The sequence below is a fragment of the Chaetodon auriga genome, chromosome 24 (assembly GCF_051107435.1).
Source record: "Chaetodon auriga isolate fChaAug3 chromosome 24, fChaAug3.hap1, whole genome shotgun sequence".
In the NCBI taxonomy this organism is placed as follows: Eukaryota; Metazoa; Chordata; class Actinopteri; order Chaetodontiformes; family Chaetodontidae; genus Chaetodon; species Chaetodon auriga.
This window is the reverse complement of record NC_135097.1, coordinates 2,249,302-2,265,472: the sequence shown is the minus strand read 5'-3', so window position 1 is coordinate 2,265,472 and position 16,171 is coordinate 2,249,302. Positions and strand designations below refer to the sequence as shown.

Here is a 16,171-nt window from a genome sequence, read left to right as displayed (position 1 = left end):
GATGCGGAGCTTTCGTTGATTTTTGCTCATATTCTGTTGATTTGGTTGATTTTCTTGTTGTGTTTCAGCCTCGTCAGTGTTAATGTGGTGTACGATCAGGAGTCTGCTAAATGGGCCTTTTATTTTGAAAGAAAACCGGATCCTTCCTGTCTGGCTCTGACTAGCTTGATGAGGGGCGGAGACGCAAGACTTCGCAGCTGGATGAGTCACAGTTTTTTTTTTTTTTTTGGTCGCCTTGGAGATGTCGTCGACGACGTCGTGACGTAGAAGTCCATATATGGCGAGTGACGACATCGGCTTCCAGAAAGAAGTCGTACAGTCGTATAAAGAGAGCGCAGAGCGGCTCTGCCGCCTCACTCTTCATCAGCGCTGCGGATCTTCATCACGACGGACCCTGAAGGCTTCGGACAGGCTGAAAGGTTAGTGTTCGTGTTTCATCAGGAGCTCTGCTGCTTTTCTTCTTAGTCGTGCTGTTTGAAGATTTTATGACAATAACTCACCTGAAGCTTTAGGCTCAGCTGCGCTCGCGCTCTCAGTCATGACTTCAGCTGCGCTTCATTGAAGTGTTTTTGTCCCACGGTCTCTGGGACATCACTGTGTCCCACAGACAGATTAGACTCACAGTGAGAGGACATCCGTGGGACGCTGTGCGGCGGTGGACGCCTGTTTCAAAGGCATCCAGACCTGCAGAAACGGCAGACAGCAAACACACTTTACCCTCATTCTGCTCTGTTTTATCTAGATTTTATCATCTCACTGTGTGGTTTTATGCCTTTTCTTTATTTCTGTTTCCAAACTTATCTACATCTTATTTTATTGGTTTTTCTCCGTATTTATGTCCATTCTGTTTTTCTTTGATGTAAAGCTGCATGTGCTTTCTTTCTGTTAAATCACTCTGAGCCGCAACACCTGAATGAAAGTAAAACTGTTTTAATTATTATTATTATTTACACGAAACGTGGACGTTAATGAGCTCCACGGTGCCGTTAGCAGATTCAAACCCTCGCATGTCGCCTATCCGGATCCAAAACACAACTGCTTTTTAAGTGTTCGGGAAACCTCGTGCATGTTCGACAACCTGAAATCCCCGCAGCGCTCACGAAGCACGTGACTTTGATTGGCCGGCAGCAGCCTCTCAGGTGGAGCTGCTCTGACTCTTAATGCTGTTCAGACCTTCATTTCTCCGCTGTGGGATCAATAAAGTCTTATCTTATCTTGTCTTAACCTCCTGAGAGCCAAGGGGAAAAAGTGTGTGTGTGTGTGTGGGGGGGGGGGGGGGGGGGGGGGGGCTCCTTGGACAACTCACAATAGAGAATTTTATTAAAAATATTTTTCTTTTAGATTTTGCTGCATGTCCACTGGAGTGGACAACAGATCGGTTTTACCGTAACACAAACAAATCATAACAGGCTGACAAGAAAAGAAAAAGGTCAGGTTACGTGGTTGGTGGTTAGTGGTGGTTGGTGGTTAGTGGTGGGGGGGTGGGGTTGGGGGGGGCTGTGGGCTGTGGGCTGATGTCCTCCTCCACTGCTTCACTCTCAGTTTGAGAGCTTTCACATCTAAGTAAACGGGGCGCTCTCCATGCGTGCGGCCCACAGTTCTCCCGCTCCTGTCCTCCCCTGTTATGTGTCACTGTCTTTTTTTGTGTTTCTTGGACGGGATGTAACTGAAATGGAATTTTTCCTTCGGGAGACTAATAAAGGCATTCTGATACGGATACTGATTGACTGAACTCACAGCCGACTGATCAGGGAAGTCCCACTGGCTGCTGTCGATTGTCACGTGCTTGTGTTGTGCGACAGAATAAACAGTCATTCTGCTTCCGCGTGACGTCACAACAAGGACTTTAATAATAACATTTGTGTTTTTGTTTACAACTTTATTCTAAAAGTGGGATAATTTAATCATTTAAAAAGCTCAGGACGCTTCAGAGCGAACATCTTAGTACAGACATCTTCATCAGTTTGACTGTGAGACGATCAGTAGACTATGAAACAGGTGTGTCCTTCACAGCATCTCACTAATGTTTGAACACGTGTGATATATCAGAGAAGCTCTTGCGTTCATAATCTGTAAATCTCAAAGAAGCCGCGAGGGACAAAACTTCCTTTTAAAGTTTTACACGTAGTCTGCTGCCCCCTGGTGGTCAACACCGACACACACGACACGCTTTGATTCCAATGAAAACTCCAAAATGTTCCTTCAAGACAAAAAACGAGCGAACATTTTATCTTAAACAGACTGCAAAAGACCTTTTCAGTGTGTGTGACGATGAACATGTTAAAAATAAAATGAAACACTGATGAAATGATCGTTTTTACTGGTCATTACTTCTGTAGGAGTATTTTCCTATTTGACCTTCACCGCAATTTCATATATTTCTAGAAATATTTAAAGAACATCCTTTTTCTTTCGATATGAGATAAGATAAGGAGGAGACGTCACCAAACACTGTGTCCTCCGCTGCCTCCTGCATCCTCACGTCTGGCTTCTGTCCCTGTTTGCCTCCTGAAAACAAACCGGCTCATGTGTTTGATTGGTTAACTGAGGCCTTTCCAATGTGTCCCACCTTCAGGACGTCCGCTGAGCTATGACAGGCTGGACGGCTTCGCTGCTCTTGCTGGTGGTTACTGTGACACAGTCGTGTTGTGCACCAGGTGAGACGCCACACACTTGAGTTCTGGAATAAACATCCGTGTTACGGTGTCTGACAGAACACATGTCGGTGGATATTTATCTCTGCTCACAGGAAGTCTGTGCACTGGTCAGCATCAGCGTGCACGAGGCCGCGTTAAAGCAAACGGGCAGACCAAATACTGAATAAAGAGACAAAGACGAAGCGACCTGGAGGAGGCATGGCTGCAGGCATCACTTCCTGTTCACACCTTTCACTGAGTCTTGCATTAGTCTGTGAGGTCACATTGAAACCACCTGACCATCACACCAACAGCGCAGAGGCTGAAGAAACTGACAGCTGCATTTTTAAAGTTGCCTTTTGTTCTGTTTCTCCTCTCAGGGATGTTTGAGCCTCCTAACGTGGGTCTGAACTATCAGGCGGAGGAGAGGAACAACGTGACGGTGGAATGGCGCTTCTCCTCCAAAGCCGACATTTCCATCCCCTCTCTGAAGATCCACTGTCAGTTTGTGTTACCTGAGCTGAAGGTGTTCTACCACCTGGACCACGGTGCTGAGTGGTCTCAGCACGAGCAGTTTGCAGGACGGGTGCAGTGCGACAAAGACGCTCTGAGGACAGGACGCGTCAGACTTCAGCTGATCAGGGTCCGGACCGACGACTCGGGCCGGTACCTCTGCAGGATGGTCACTGGATCCGTAAAGAAGGTCCAAGAGTTCTCTCTCCACGTCGCTGCGAAGCCGCCTCAAGGTTGGCACTCACATCTGCTCGTATGTGGAAGTTTGGCTGCTGTTTGCTGCCTCCAGAGCCTGAAATCTGTCGCCTCAGCTGACGCTTCCTCTATATGTTGAAGTGACTTTGTTAAAAACACTGTTTAAAACACTTGTGTTCAGTAGATTTCCTCACATTAATCACTCTTTGTGTTCTTCACAGCAACCGCTGAGCCCATTTCTGTGAGACCAGAACCAGAGCCAGGGAGCCGTGGAAGACCCGGTCTCTATGCTGGACTGGGACTGGCGGCAGCGGCGGCAGCGGTGGCAGTGGCGGCGGCAGCTGGACTGGCTGCCCGTCGCTGGACTTCACACGCTGCACTCCACAACACCTGAAGGGAAACAGGAGGAGCCAGACGCGCTGTGTGCAGCGGCGCGTTGATGAAAGGTTTCAGGTCTCTTCGGCCTCTGCTGCCCCCTGCTGCTCTGGACAGAAATCCACCAGGTGGAGGTCTGAAGACTGAACTGCTTCTTGTGTTGGAGGACGCTGGAGGGCTGTAACGCTCAGACTGATGGACAGACACGAGGCCACAAACCCTCCAGCTGAGTGTGACCTGATTCGGTGCTGGTAGATCCTGTCAGACAGAACGAGCTCCCAGCAGTGACGCTCTGGAGTGTCGGACTGGATCAGGACATCTTCTGTACCGCAGATGGATTTCTCACAAGGTTCAGTCGGTTTCTTTTTAGAATGAAACGATGCATCAAATGCAGGTGGCAGCTGCCACAGATCTTCTTCTACGTAAACCTTCTCTGTCTTCATGTCACTTTCTTTTAGTTCGTCTCTTCTGTCATCAGGACTCATCAGCATCTCTGCGTCATTGTGAAGCAAATGTTCTGCCTCCCTGTGTGTGGGTTCTCCTCAGTGGATCCTCCAGACATGGACCTGAAATCCTTTGGTCCGAGACCTGTTGGGGTTAAAGAGAACGGTGTTAGCACACAACATCGTTCTTCAGTGTTCTTCCTGTAGACCTAAAGACTGTGAACTGTTCCTGTCACATTAACGATTCTCACCGGGTCACCACATCTGGCCCTTCCACTACAGTGTCTGGTCCTGTAACATCCACATCTGGGCCACTCGCATCCAGATCTGGCTATAAGTACTAGTTTGATCTTGACACATCCATTAGACGGCCATCAAAGTCAAACCCGAGCTTCCATCAGCGCCTCATCAAACATCTTGGACAGAAAAGAAAAATACTGTCTAAAGCTGGAAAATCTGAACTTTACCTGTTTTCTGGCTTTCTCCTCCATCTCTGACAAACGTGACAGGATCAAACTTAAACTTCCTGCGTTTCTAGATGTTTCTGTTGGTCTCCAGATTCTTTATGAACCACAAATATCACATTCAGTGTTAACCTGTGTAAAATTCACCAGGCTGGAATTTATCTATCCCTCATGGATCTACTACTCTGAAGACTGTCCCCCAGAGTCCAGTCTGTGAATGCACAAACAGCACTTGACACAGGAGTACCTTAAGTCCATTTTGCTGATCATACTGACATTTTTACTAAGGGTTTGAATGCAGGACTTGTCGTGGAGTATTTTCACAATGTGCTATAAGTATTTCTACTGAAGTAAAGGATCTGAACACTTCAGCCACTGGTGATGTCACACAAACATTAAGCACGATCAATGAGTTTGATTGCTGTTCTGAATTAAAGCTCCGCCTGTCTGATCATGGTGTCCTTTGTGAGGTCCACATGGACACCTGTCTATGACGTGTTCCTCTGTTTTCAGCCCTGTGTGAGTCAAAGCTGCCACGGTCTCATTTCAGTCGCGTAGATGAGGACATTGTAGTTCTACAGTCAGACCACCAGGTGGCAGCAGTGACTGCGCGGTTGGCAGCTACACGCTCGTTCAGTGTCTGAATGCTGATGTTGGAATTATTTTGTCAACAGTTAAGAGCCGAAAAAGAGCTTGTTTAAATAATACACTGTTAGTTTCAAATTCATTTGAAATCCAGAAATACAACTGAAACAATCCTCCTGAAACATATTCAGAGACATCCCATAATATCTAAAGTATGTCCTTGTTGCTGCTACTGTCACGCATGTAGAGTAAAACGCAGCAAATAAATGATCCTATGTTCGTGACTTTGGTCCTGATCTGACCTGAAGCCACCTGCTCATATCATCATCAGGTGAGGCCGCACGGTCACGTGGGCGCTGATGAACGTCCTGATGTGTTCTGCTCTATCGATTAAGCGTCACGCTGCGTTTGAACTGAACTTTACCGCACAGTGATAACGGGACGAGCCACTAAGAAATATTAGAGTGTAATTAAAGATCTAAACATAGAGCAACACTGTGCCCGACACAAAGGAGGTGCATTAAACCAGTGAGACATGAAAGGACCAGCTGAGAGCTTCTGCACAATGTTATGACGTCACAGTGAAGCTGATCCTGGTACATGGACTCGTGCATACGTGATGGGATGTGGAGCTTTTCTCTGAATGTGGATTTGCTCTCAGAGAGCAAACATGCAGTTTCAGAATAAACTACACAAACCCGCATGCTGCACATGGTTTTTGGCAGAGAGCTGAATTTGAGTTCCTTATTAATCCATATTATCCTTTAACTCATGACTGCTGACTTCACCACAGCTTTGCTGGCATCAGCGAATGCTGCTCATGCTTGTTAGTGATCCATGAGTCTGATGGCGTCTGCAGAAAAAAACAATTCATGTGATAGAATCAGTCCCTCGTCACCACAAAAATGGCTGTATCGTCTCTGCACGCAGGTCTTTATAACCCAGATCTACGTTCACGTTCACCTCAAGTGGCTGCAGAAATTATGACAAGAGCAAAGGAGCGAGTCCAACCACGAAACACCAAAAACATTAGGAGTGTGTACGAAACCTGAACAAACCCAGAATTCAATCATCACAGTCCATGTGTTCATCTCCTTCATCCAGTCATGTGTTCACAAAGCAGTGAACCTCGCTCCATCCTCTGTGAATGACTGAGCCTTTCCAGGATGCCCCTTTCATACCCAATCATGATCCTCTCACCTGTTACCATCAGCCTGTTCACCTGTGGAATGTTCCAAACAGGTGTTTGTGGAGCGTTCCACATCTTCCAGTGTTGAATCAGCAGATATTTACAGAAATCAGTGAAGCAGATGAGGAAAAATATTTCCCGCATTCAGCCATTCAAGCAGGTGTCAGATAAGATCTTGTTCTTGTGAATCTTGTGAAACTGCCCCTTTCTAAAAAAAAAAAAAAAAAAATCAGGAAAAGAATCAGCCTTTTCACGGTGACCTCCCTGACTTTATAGGTGTGACTGTGAGATGTAACCAAAAAGTAACCTCACCCAATCAAACAACCTGTCGATTCTGAACTGTCTTAAATGCTCCTTTATCTGATCTTTGGCTTATCTTACCAATAGGAATTTTATCACATGAAGGAAGTGAAGATGCTCCGTCCCTGAGCCTTTAAGAGGCAGGAGGCTGCTCCTCAAAGCTGCTGCAGGAAGAGCGACTGCTGCAAACACCGACAGGATGGCAAAGAGTGAGTATCAGCCGTGAGGGGGATTAGTTTTCATTAAAACTGCTGAATGTCACGACGTCTGCAGGACTGAACTTAAACATGACTGGTTTTACTTTGTCACCTTTTGTCTGTTGTGGAGGTGAATATATGGAAGCTAAAGTGTGCCAGCAGAATAATGAGATTACATAGATAAAAATCAGTAAGTTAAAAAACTTAAGATTAGTTTTCAGTAGCTTCCACATTTGAATTAAAGATGTCTAAACTTTACTCTAAAAATTAAGAAATGTTGATTTTCAATCCACTGCATGGCTGCATGGAGGAGTAACAATGCGATTCTCATCTTAAATTAAAAAACTGTCATATTTTATCACAGTGACTTCATTAAATTTAGATTAAAATTTCGACTAATATGATCGGGCAAGGATCAGGTACTTCAGAGCTTATACAAATCAGTTAAATTGTCCATTAAGTCCGCCACCATATACTGAAAGCAGAGATGATTACTGAATGTTACAGTGTGGAGAGAGACGGGAATTCAGATTCGTCAGTGATTAGCATCGTTTAAATGAATACCTGAGCAGAAACCATCAGTCAGAAACCATCGTAATACTCAGGTGATCGTTCTAGTTATTCTTTTAAGATAAATGAGACGTCGTGCTGTTTTTCTGTCACACATTAATGTGAGCTGAATATCTTTGGTCATCTTGGGCTCCGGGAAGTTGTGATGGGCAATTTTTCATATTTTCATGTGATTCTTTTCATAGTTTAAAATTAATTTTCTTACTGAAATCGCCCTGATTAGTGTCCTTTAACTGTCAAACCACCAAAATCCTGACGAAAAAAGGATGAAAAGGTAATCATCTTTCTTTTGATGGACTGATGAGTTAATTCTTTTTGCTTCAGGCTATTGGTGCTCAAAAGAAATCAGGGCTGAAACTGGTGCGACTGCTCAGAAACGTCCATCTTTTTTCTTTCATTTTTCTCTTGCAGTGATAAAGAACGTGGATTTCCACTGCCAGGCTAACAACAGCGCCCATCGCACCATCGAAATCACATCAAAGCAGCTGATTGTGAGGCGGGGCCAGTCCTTCCTGCTGACTCTGGAAATGGCACAGCCTTTCAGGGAAAATGACCCACTCACCCTCACCGTGGAGACGGGTAGATTATCATGCATTCACAGTTTGCTTTGCAACTATTTCAACAGGCTAATGATTTTTTTTTTTCTGCTGTCATTCTGTCAGAATGTGACGTTGAGAGTTAAAAAACTGTGGTCACACATCAGTAAATGATGATTGGCTGATCCCAGAAACATTTCAGTGTGACAAGTACTTTACAAAGAAATAGATTTGTTGTTTGCCCCAAAAAACTTTCAATTTAACATAATTTAAAAAATGATTTACAAACCTTTCCATATCTTTGATTCTACTATTATAACTGATGTCACTGTTTAATGTTCAGCTAAAACAGATGCAGATTTAATTTTTGCTCAGAGTCTGATGGAAGTCTCTTAATGAGCTGAAGTGTCTGCAAACAGACGGGTAAGAATGGACAGAGCGTTTATCCACCTCCACTCTAACCCCACCTGCTTTCCTTACCAGGTCCTGCTCCATCAGAAAAGCATGGCACCCGGTCTGAGTTTGGCAACCCGTCCCCCATGTACACCAGTGACACCAAGGCGATATGGAAGTACAGCATTGACAAGAGCGCCAACCTGCAGTGGGGGAAAGTGACGCTGTATGTGACGCCACCAGCTGACGCTCCTGTGGGGAAGTACTCCCTGTCGGCAAGCACCATGAGTGAGAGAGCCACTCTGGGAACTCTGGTGGTGCTCTTCAACCCCTGGTGCTCAGGTAGTGTTACTGCAGCTGTGATGAGTCCACTGAGACCAGACCCAGGACCAATGTAGGACTGGTTCCAAAATCTTACCATTAATACTTGTGTGTGTTTGTTTGTAGATGACTGGGTGTATCTGCCTGATGAGAAGGAAAGGCAAGAATATGTGATTAACGAGGAGGGACTTATCTACATTGGGACGTCAAGCTACCCCCGCCCTACCACCTGGGTGTTTGGACAGGTGAGCGTTGGAGTGCTGACAGGCTGCTTTGAACATCACATCATGACTGCGCTGTGTGTGCTGCATTGCTTCAGAGGGCTGGTTGAGCTTGTTCTCAGAAATGAGAAAAACCTTCCCTGACAATGACTTCCAGCTCCCGTGTTAATCATGACTCATGTCCATGAGGAACATTCAGTGTATTTCAAATTAACGCACATCATTAAGTATCACATTAGAAAAAACGTGCACATTCTGGGAGATGGAAACAAACTTAAACGTGGTTTTGCCACCTGGCGATTATACATTTAAGCTCAATCTTTTGTCTTTCTACCCAGTTTGAGGAGGAAATGGTGGACGTTTGTCTGAAGATGCTGGACGTCAACCCAAAATACTTGAGAGACCCAGCTGAGGACGTCTCCGCTCGCTGTAACCCCATCTACGTTAGCCGTGTGGTCAGCGCCATGGTAGGACCGGAGTTCTTTTAACATGATTATGACACAGAAAACAATGTGTGTTTACCGCAGTCCCAGTTTGAATGCAGTGCTTATTCAAACACTTCCGTCTAATGGAGTACTTTTCAATTCTGGCTTTGCTATTTCTTATGTCCAGATCAACTGTAACGGTGATCGAGGTGTGTTAGTGGGACGCTGGCATGATGACTACGGTGACGGGGTAAAGCCCACGCACTGGGCCGGCAGCGTTAGCATCCTTCAGCGCTGGTATGAAAAAAACTGCCACCCAGTCAAGTACGGACAGTGCTGGGTGTTTGCTGGTGTGATGTGTACAGGTACTGTGCCGTGTTGTTCATGTGCATCTTAGTGTTGGTATCAAATATTGGCAGGATTCATCATCACCTTGTATGCATGAGGATTTGCCTCTGTGTATCTTTTATGGTTCCAGTGATGCGCTTCCTGGGTATCCCATGTCGCGTTGTCACAAACTTCCAGTCAGCTCATGACACAAACTACAACCTCACTATTGATGAGTATTATGACGACTTCGGGATGCGAGCCTCAGAGAGCCCAGACAGTATCTGGTAGGACAAGCAAACAGCCAGATTTGTTACTGTGTTTTGTTCATTTTTATTTAAAAACACAATGTTAGAATTATTAACAAGATGCTTGTTGTGATGTTATTAGAATCAATATGCCTGAGATCAATATGCTGGGAGGCATTTCATTTTACTGCTTTTAAAATGCAAACTTTGGACAAGGTCATTTAGTGGATGTCCTTTCCAAAGACAACCAGTTCCCATAGTTCTAAAAAAACAGTACACACCCTTTAACCACCCTGAATACCTTAGGAACCACCCAAAACAACTATGAACTACAGGTTTTCCAAACCAATTAACTGGTCCACCTCCACTATGAAGTATTTCTTAACACTTTGTCAAACACCGCAGCAGTGACTTAATGACTAAATAACTCCCTGGCAGTCATTCAGAACATCATAACAACCACCTGGAAAACACCCTAGCAACCAGATGACCTTGACAACCGCAGAGGTTCTCCCACCTTTGAGAACACAGAGGACTAACAGAACGGGAAACTTATCTGTGTCATGCAGGAACTTCCATGTGTGGGTGGAGGGATGGATGAAACGACCAGACCTCAAGAAAGGAGACAGCTATGACGGCTGGCAAGTCCTGGATCCCACGCCACAGGAAAAGAGCGAAGGTGAACGCAATGTAGTTTATTTTGAAATGAACACACTGTGACAGACTCACAAACAGCTTCTCACTACAAGGACAACGCTTGTAAAATGACAGAGTGTTTCACCGGATTAGACCTTTGGCTCAGTGTTTGTAAAAACGTGTTAAAGTCGAGGTCAAACTTTGTTTTTCTTGCTCCAGGGGTGTACTGCTGTGGTCCAGCCCCAGTCAAGGCCATCCTCCAGGGCGAGGCTGACCTCAAGTATGACGTTGCATTTGTCTTCGCTGAAGTCAACGCTGACATTGTCAAGTGGAAGGTCAGCGCCGGTCACGATGCCACACGGTGTTATAATAATGAGGATTCTACAACAGCCTCACAACCCCTCAGTGTTTCTTGTTCAGATGTAACCGATCACACCATCTACAGGACCTGAAACAGTACTCACTGACCTTTGTGCCAACATTTAGTGGAGTGAAGACGTTTACAGAGCCTGTAATCATCTGTTATTGGACACAGTGAAATGGATAAATTTACACAAACACACCTGTATAATTATTCCATGTGTAAACATTTGTGTATATACACAGAAGCTCCTTTATTTCTTTCCTCAACTCCAAATTTCTCTTCTGATTTTGTTCCTGTTCTCAGATGACTTGTGGTTCAAAGAAGAAAATGCACTCTGACACCACGAGAGTAGGTCAGAACATCTCCACCAAGACCGTCGGCTACGGCATGAGAAATGATATCACAAGCTGCTACAAACACAGAGAAGGTAAACTGGTGCCAAACTGTATATGTTTTGTTGTTGTTCGGTTCTGTTCATTACACTATGATTCGCCCTGATTCAAGGGAATGATGGGTATTCTCCCAACAGGCAGTACAAGGGAGAGGACAGTCTTCAGGCGTGCCCTCAACAGAGTGAACTCAGAGGATGATAAAGAGGCTGACAGCCGAGAGGAGCCGCTGAAGGTGGAAATGAAGTTTGAAGAGGTAAAAAATGAGTTTAGTTAAGAGTGTTATCATGCTAACATTTGTGAATTAGGCTGAACACAAAAGACCCCGTGATGGTGCAACCTGAAAACTCGGGGGATCATCAAAATTCTGAACATACATCATCTGGGACCCATTAACATCCAATCTACATTTCATGGCAGTCCATCCAATAATAATGTAGATATTTCAGTCTCAGTCAAACTTGAGTATCGTCCTCACATGACAAAAGTATTGAAGCATGAAGATATAAATATAATCAGGAACAGGAAGGACTGTTTGAAAATCAGTCGTGCTTTCTTTCACTGACATTCTTTTCCTGCACCAGGAGACCACGATGCTGAATGGTCAGGACATTAATGTGAAGCTGAAGCTGCGCAGCAAAGATGGCGCCAGTAGGTCAATGTCCATCCGTGTCAATGCCCAGGCCATGAGGTACAACGGCATACCAAAACACAACATCCAGAGCGTAGTCCAAGAGAAGATGCTGCTGCCTGGACAAGGTCTGCAGTTATTCTCTTATACTCTGACTCAATATTACGTCCATTGCAACCAGTTCTGGTGGTCTGAAGACACAAAATGAGACTGAGACAGTAAAACTTTTCATTTGGACGTATTTTGGTTTTGGCTATGATTTGATTTTTACAGTATTATCTTATTTGTATTTGGATGCTTTAAAAGTTGGTATTGTTTGAGCACAGGCTTACTGAAGAAACTCCTCTAGCTCCTCCTCAAGTCTCAAAAACAAAATAAAATAGAGTCCAAATTATTCCTCCTCCTTTGCCGCACTGAGTGCATGGTAACATGCAGTACATCTTACTGTCCTGCGTCTTTGTGTCCCACAGATATGATCCTACCTGTTAAGATCCCGTTCTCAGCCTACAGTAAATACATGGTGGGCTGCGACAGTATCAAGGTTTCAGCTGTGGCCTTTGACAAAAGACAGGACGATGACATCTATGAGACTGAGATTGACATCGCTCTGGAGGACGTTCCCCTCTCCATAACGGTCAGAAGAATCCTCTGATGTTTAATATATAAAACTGCAATGAAGCATTTCGGCTAAATGCATTAAGGTTCAATCAGTCCCAGGAGCTAAAAACACTTCACTGTCCTGAGGTGAGAAGCACTTTTCACAGCTCACAACTGGACTGAGACTTCAGTTAACAGCCTGTGGCTATACAAAGGTATGTGTATGCACCTGTGTGCCATGCACAGTAAATTAATGATGTGCCATGGATGTGTGTGTGTGTGTGTTTTAGGTTTTGGGTGAGGCCCGTCGGTTCTGTGCTCTGGCTATTGTGGTGGAATTTACAAACCCACTGAACGAGACGCTGAAAAACTGCTCTCTGACTGTCATCGGATGTGGCCTTTTCAGATTAGACCACGTGGAAAGGTTCGTATGAGGCTGCCAGGTAGAAATCTGCAATACATGGCCGATCCAGTATCTCACAACTTAAGACTTAAGATCAACATGTATGATTGGCTTTGGGAAACGATTCAAGCACGCTCGGGCTGATGTGACACGCAACATGGAAGTGCACTTATCAAAACTTGATCATTTTTCTGTGTGTGTCATCAGCAAAGTTAAGGAGGTGCAGCCGAATAGCAGACTGAAGCTTGTGATCAACACCGTCCCCTACAGGGCCGGACTGAAGACCCTGGTGGCCGACTTCGACTGCAGCGCCTTCAGGGACATCAAGTGCAGCTGCACCGTCGACATCAAACCCTGAAAATGTCCTCTCACTTCCTGTTCGCCCTGTGCGTCTACAGGCTGATTGAGGCTAAAATAAACAGGATGCTCATGATAGGACTCGCTGTATTCGTGCTCTGGTGTCAGGGATCATTTATGTCATACGTCAATCAAACATTTTGTGGGTTCAGCTCCTCGGCTTTGAGAACAATATGATTTCTGTGTTTGTAAACTCAATAGACCTTTGATTGTTGGTCGGACGTCAGTTTGGGCTTCTGGGAATATTATGATTCACATTTTTACTGTTTTCTGACATTTTCTAGAAAGCAGGGGTCGCAGAGAAACCCGGACAGGCGACACCTTCAACAGGTTTATCTAACGTTTTATTTTTCATTTGACTGCACTTTTCATTTTGAGTGTAATGATCCTGATCACTTTTGCTTTTTACGACACATTTGAGATGACATTTGGGCCACATTAATTCTTATATTAACTTCTTAATCCGAAATGAGACCAAGGCGATCAACAGTGCACATTTATTTACCCTTTAATATGTGAAGCATGTCAGTGAAATCACGACTGTAACTGCAGAAATATTCAATCTGATAACATATACAGATTTGTTTGGTGGTGGATTTTACACAGATTTAATAAACATGTATTTTCAACCAAGTTCTGCTTCACGTCATTGTTCTTCTCAGAACCTCCTAAATAAAGGATCATTGGTTTTTCTGTTTAATAGCAACTTGTCTTCACATTTTTAGTAAAAAAAAAATAAGCAAAAAGATGACAAAATCTTTAAAAACAGCTCACAAATATGCAGTTGAACAGGTAAGTTTTAATCAAACATCACTCAAACGGGAGTTGAGTGATGTTATCTTTAAAACCCAGATTACCCATCAGCTCTGCGGCTGTCACACAGAACACATTCACCGTTTCCAGAGAGCAGCTTGCAGTGACACACCATCCTCATGTTTGCTGGACTTCCTCAACTTTACCAGAGGCCATGCAGGTTAGCCAGACCTCCCTGACCGCTGCTCACGGTGTGGTTAAAAAGGAGACTTGGGTTGGCTTTTTCTGTGCTGCAGCTGTGAATGGAGGACTGACGAGAAGCTGCTCTAAAACTGTGAACTGTGATGTGATTCATCCCGGAAACACACATCTCCGACACATCCTCACCCCTCACAGCAGGAGGCACAATAAACGCCAACAGCAGACAAACAGCTGATTTTAAAATGGAGGCAACTCACCCATAACGTCTCTCAGTGATCCACAGATCCATAACACTCCGACAAAAACGGGCTGGTAACATCCACAAAGGTCCAGACGATCCACGGCAGTGAAAATATTTAGTCCAAAACATGATAATAATCCACAGAAAGATGCTTTCTCCTTTCAAATTAGCCGGCAGGGGTCTCCGCTTCCATTTTCCCCCACTACAACTTCCGTAAACATACAGGTTGGCGCCATTTTTAAATGACAACTCTTGACCAATCACGATCTGCTATATGCAGCCTGGCAAACAAATTGACCAATAACAGCCTGAGTTGAACAGAAGGGCCTCCCTCTCTTCTTCCTTCAGCCGATTTTGCAGATGACCGACATTTCAAATAGCCAATGAAGTTCTGAACACGCCGACCGGCAACTTCAGTGCTTTATTTACAGCTCGAGTGCCTCAAATCAATGATTTCAGTGATAACAGGGCCATTACGCACAATTTGAAGAGACGAATACAGTGTATAGTTTTTGTTGTGTTGTTGTCACTTTTTGTTGAGCTTGGACAAGGACAAGTCTTCATGCTGTTGTCCCATTGTGTTTTCCAGTGTGTTCGGACTTGTATTAGTCAAAGCCAGCAGCACTTACAGTGAATCTGTAAAACAGATCTCTGATGTTATACTACACGACTGTCAGACTACATGAAAATTCACATCGATGAAAAGTTTGTTAACAATTTTACGTTTTCTGATGTTTTATTTTGATGTGTGATTGCTTGATTCGGCTCATCTGAGCACACATGGTATTAACATATAGACTTCTTAAGGCTTGTTGCAGCTGCAGGAATGTGCAGAAACAACCGATACGACATATTTAAACCCTGCCAGTCCACATAGCTCACATAGCTCTGCACACAGCGTGATTTTAAATCAGCGTGAAGGAGGACAGTAGATCACAACAACGCTGAAACGTTGACTTTCACTCACTACCTAAAAAATGGCACTACGAGATATTTTAGGCAACATCTCAACACCTGAGCCACATCCAGCAGCTTCGGGCCGAACTGGAACACTGACTGTGAGCCCGACACCACTGCAGCGGCTTTGCTCTGCTGTCACATGGAGGGTCATGTTTGCGTGTCCACATACTTTTGGCCATGTGGTGTGTCCGCACGTTGGTACACAGGCAGAGTAAAACCCGCTTTCAGATGGGAGCTCTTTCTGGGCTGCATGCAGCCTAAAGGAACTGGAGTCTGGTGCAAACAGAAATGTGTACTTCAAGTGCAATATCGCCACCTGCTGGTTAGCTGGAGCTATGATCACTGCAAGCAGCGCTACTGAAAAAATACTGTGAGTACATGAAGACTCTCCTGTGCAGCCTGGACAGTCCCACCTGAGGAACTAGAAACTCCACAGACAGTCTTCAAGCACAAACCAAAACCCAGAGACTTTTCATTGAATTATCACATCAGCACTCGAGGATCTGGAAGCACCAAGTGTTATATGTGGTTTGGTGTTTCTGTGACAGAACAGTTTGGCCTCTATAGTTAAATTCCTAGTTCAAGACAATTGTATGTGGGTGAATCTTAATCGAACTTTAGATCACATTAAAGCTTGACGTTCTGCAGAATCCTGGGCATGGTGGCTCTGAGTGACAGAGAGCTGTGGTGCCATGTTATCC

General features: G+C 44.7%; 2 protein-coding genes across 4 annotated transcripts; both read left to right on the top strand.

Moving 5' to 3' along the window:
• The first annotated feature begins 317 nt into the window (after positions 1–317).
• Positions 318–6,733, top strand: LOC143317073 (uncharacterized). Of its 2 annotated transcripts, XR_013076638.1 has the most exons (5): positions 365–419; positions 2,576–2,657; positions 3,017–3,382; positions 3,566–4,068; positions 4,178–5,153. XR_013076638.1 is itself a non-coding variant. In XM_076725014.1 (4 exons), exons 2-4 carry the CDS (start codon positions 2,591–2,593, stop codon positions 3,736–3,738), a joined length of 606 nt encoding a protein of 201 aa, XP_076581129.1. In that variant the 5' UTR covers positions 318–419; positions 2,576–2,590; the 3' UTR covers positions 3,739–6,733. The 2 variants fall into 2 exon arrangements, 1 of the variants encoding a protein (XP_076581129.1); XM_076725014.1 differs by having other exon boundaries at positions 318–419; positions 3,566–6,733.
• A 53-nt stretch (positions 6,734–6,786) lies between these two features.
• On the top strand, positions 6,787–13,840 carry LOC143317042 (protein-glutamine gamma-glutamyltransferase 2-like). Of its 2 annotated transcripts, XM_076724966.1 has the most exons (15): positions 6,787–6,909; positions 7,879–8,046; positions 8,487–8,738; positions 8,844–8,962; positions 9,277–9,405; positions 9,551–9,728; positions 9,842–9,977; positions 10,508–10,617; positions 10,794–10,909; positions 11,242–11,365; positions 11,468–11,583; positions 11,912–12,086; positions 12,429–12,592; positions 12,846–12,979; positions 13,166–13,840. In XM_076724966.1, exons 1-15 carry the CDS (start codon positions 6,900–6,902, stop codon positions 13,314–13,316), a joined length of 2,082 nt encoding a protein of 693 aa, XP_076581081.1. In that variant the 5' UTR covers positions 6,787–6,899; the 3' UTR covers positions 13,317–13,840. The 2 variants fall into 2 exon arrangements, 1 of the variants encoding a protein (XP_076581081.1); XR_013076637.1 differs by lacking the exon at positions 13,166–13,840 and having other exon boundaries at positions 12,429–12,702; positions 12,846–12,898.
• Positions 13,841–16,171: the final 2,331 nt, after the last annotated feature.

Coding starts and splice junctions, on each gene's coding strand:
- LOC143317073 (XM_076725014.1), top strand. CDS start 2,591: ATGACAGGCTGGACGGCTTCGCTGCTCTTGCTGGTGGTTACTGTGACA. Junction 2,658..3,016: donor ACAGTCGTGTTGTGCACCAG/GTGAGACGCCAC, acceptor TTCTCCTCTCAG/GGATGTTTGAGCCTCCTAAC. Junction 3,383..3,565: donor CGCTGCGAAGCCGCCTCAAG/GTTGGCACTCAC, acceptor TGTTCTTCACAG/CAACCGCTGAGCCCATTTCT.
- LOC143317042 (XM_076724966.1), top strand. Junction 11,366..11,467: donor CTGCTACAAACACAGAGAAG/GTAAACTGGTGC, acceptor TTCTCCCAACAG/GCAGTACAAGGGAGAGGACA. Junction 11,584..11,911: donor TGGAAATGAAGTTTGAAGAG/GTAAAAAATGAG, acceptor TTCCTGCACCAG/GAGACCACGATGCTGAATGG.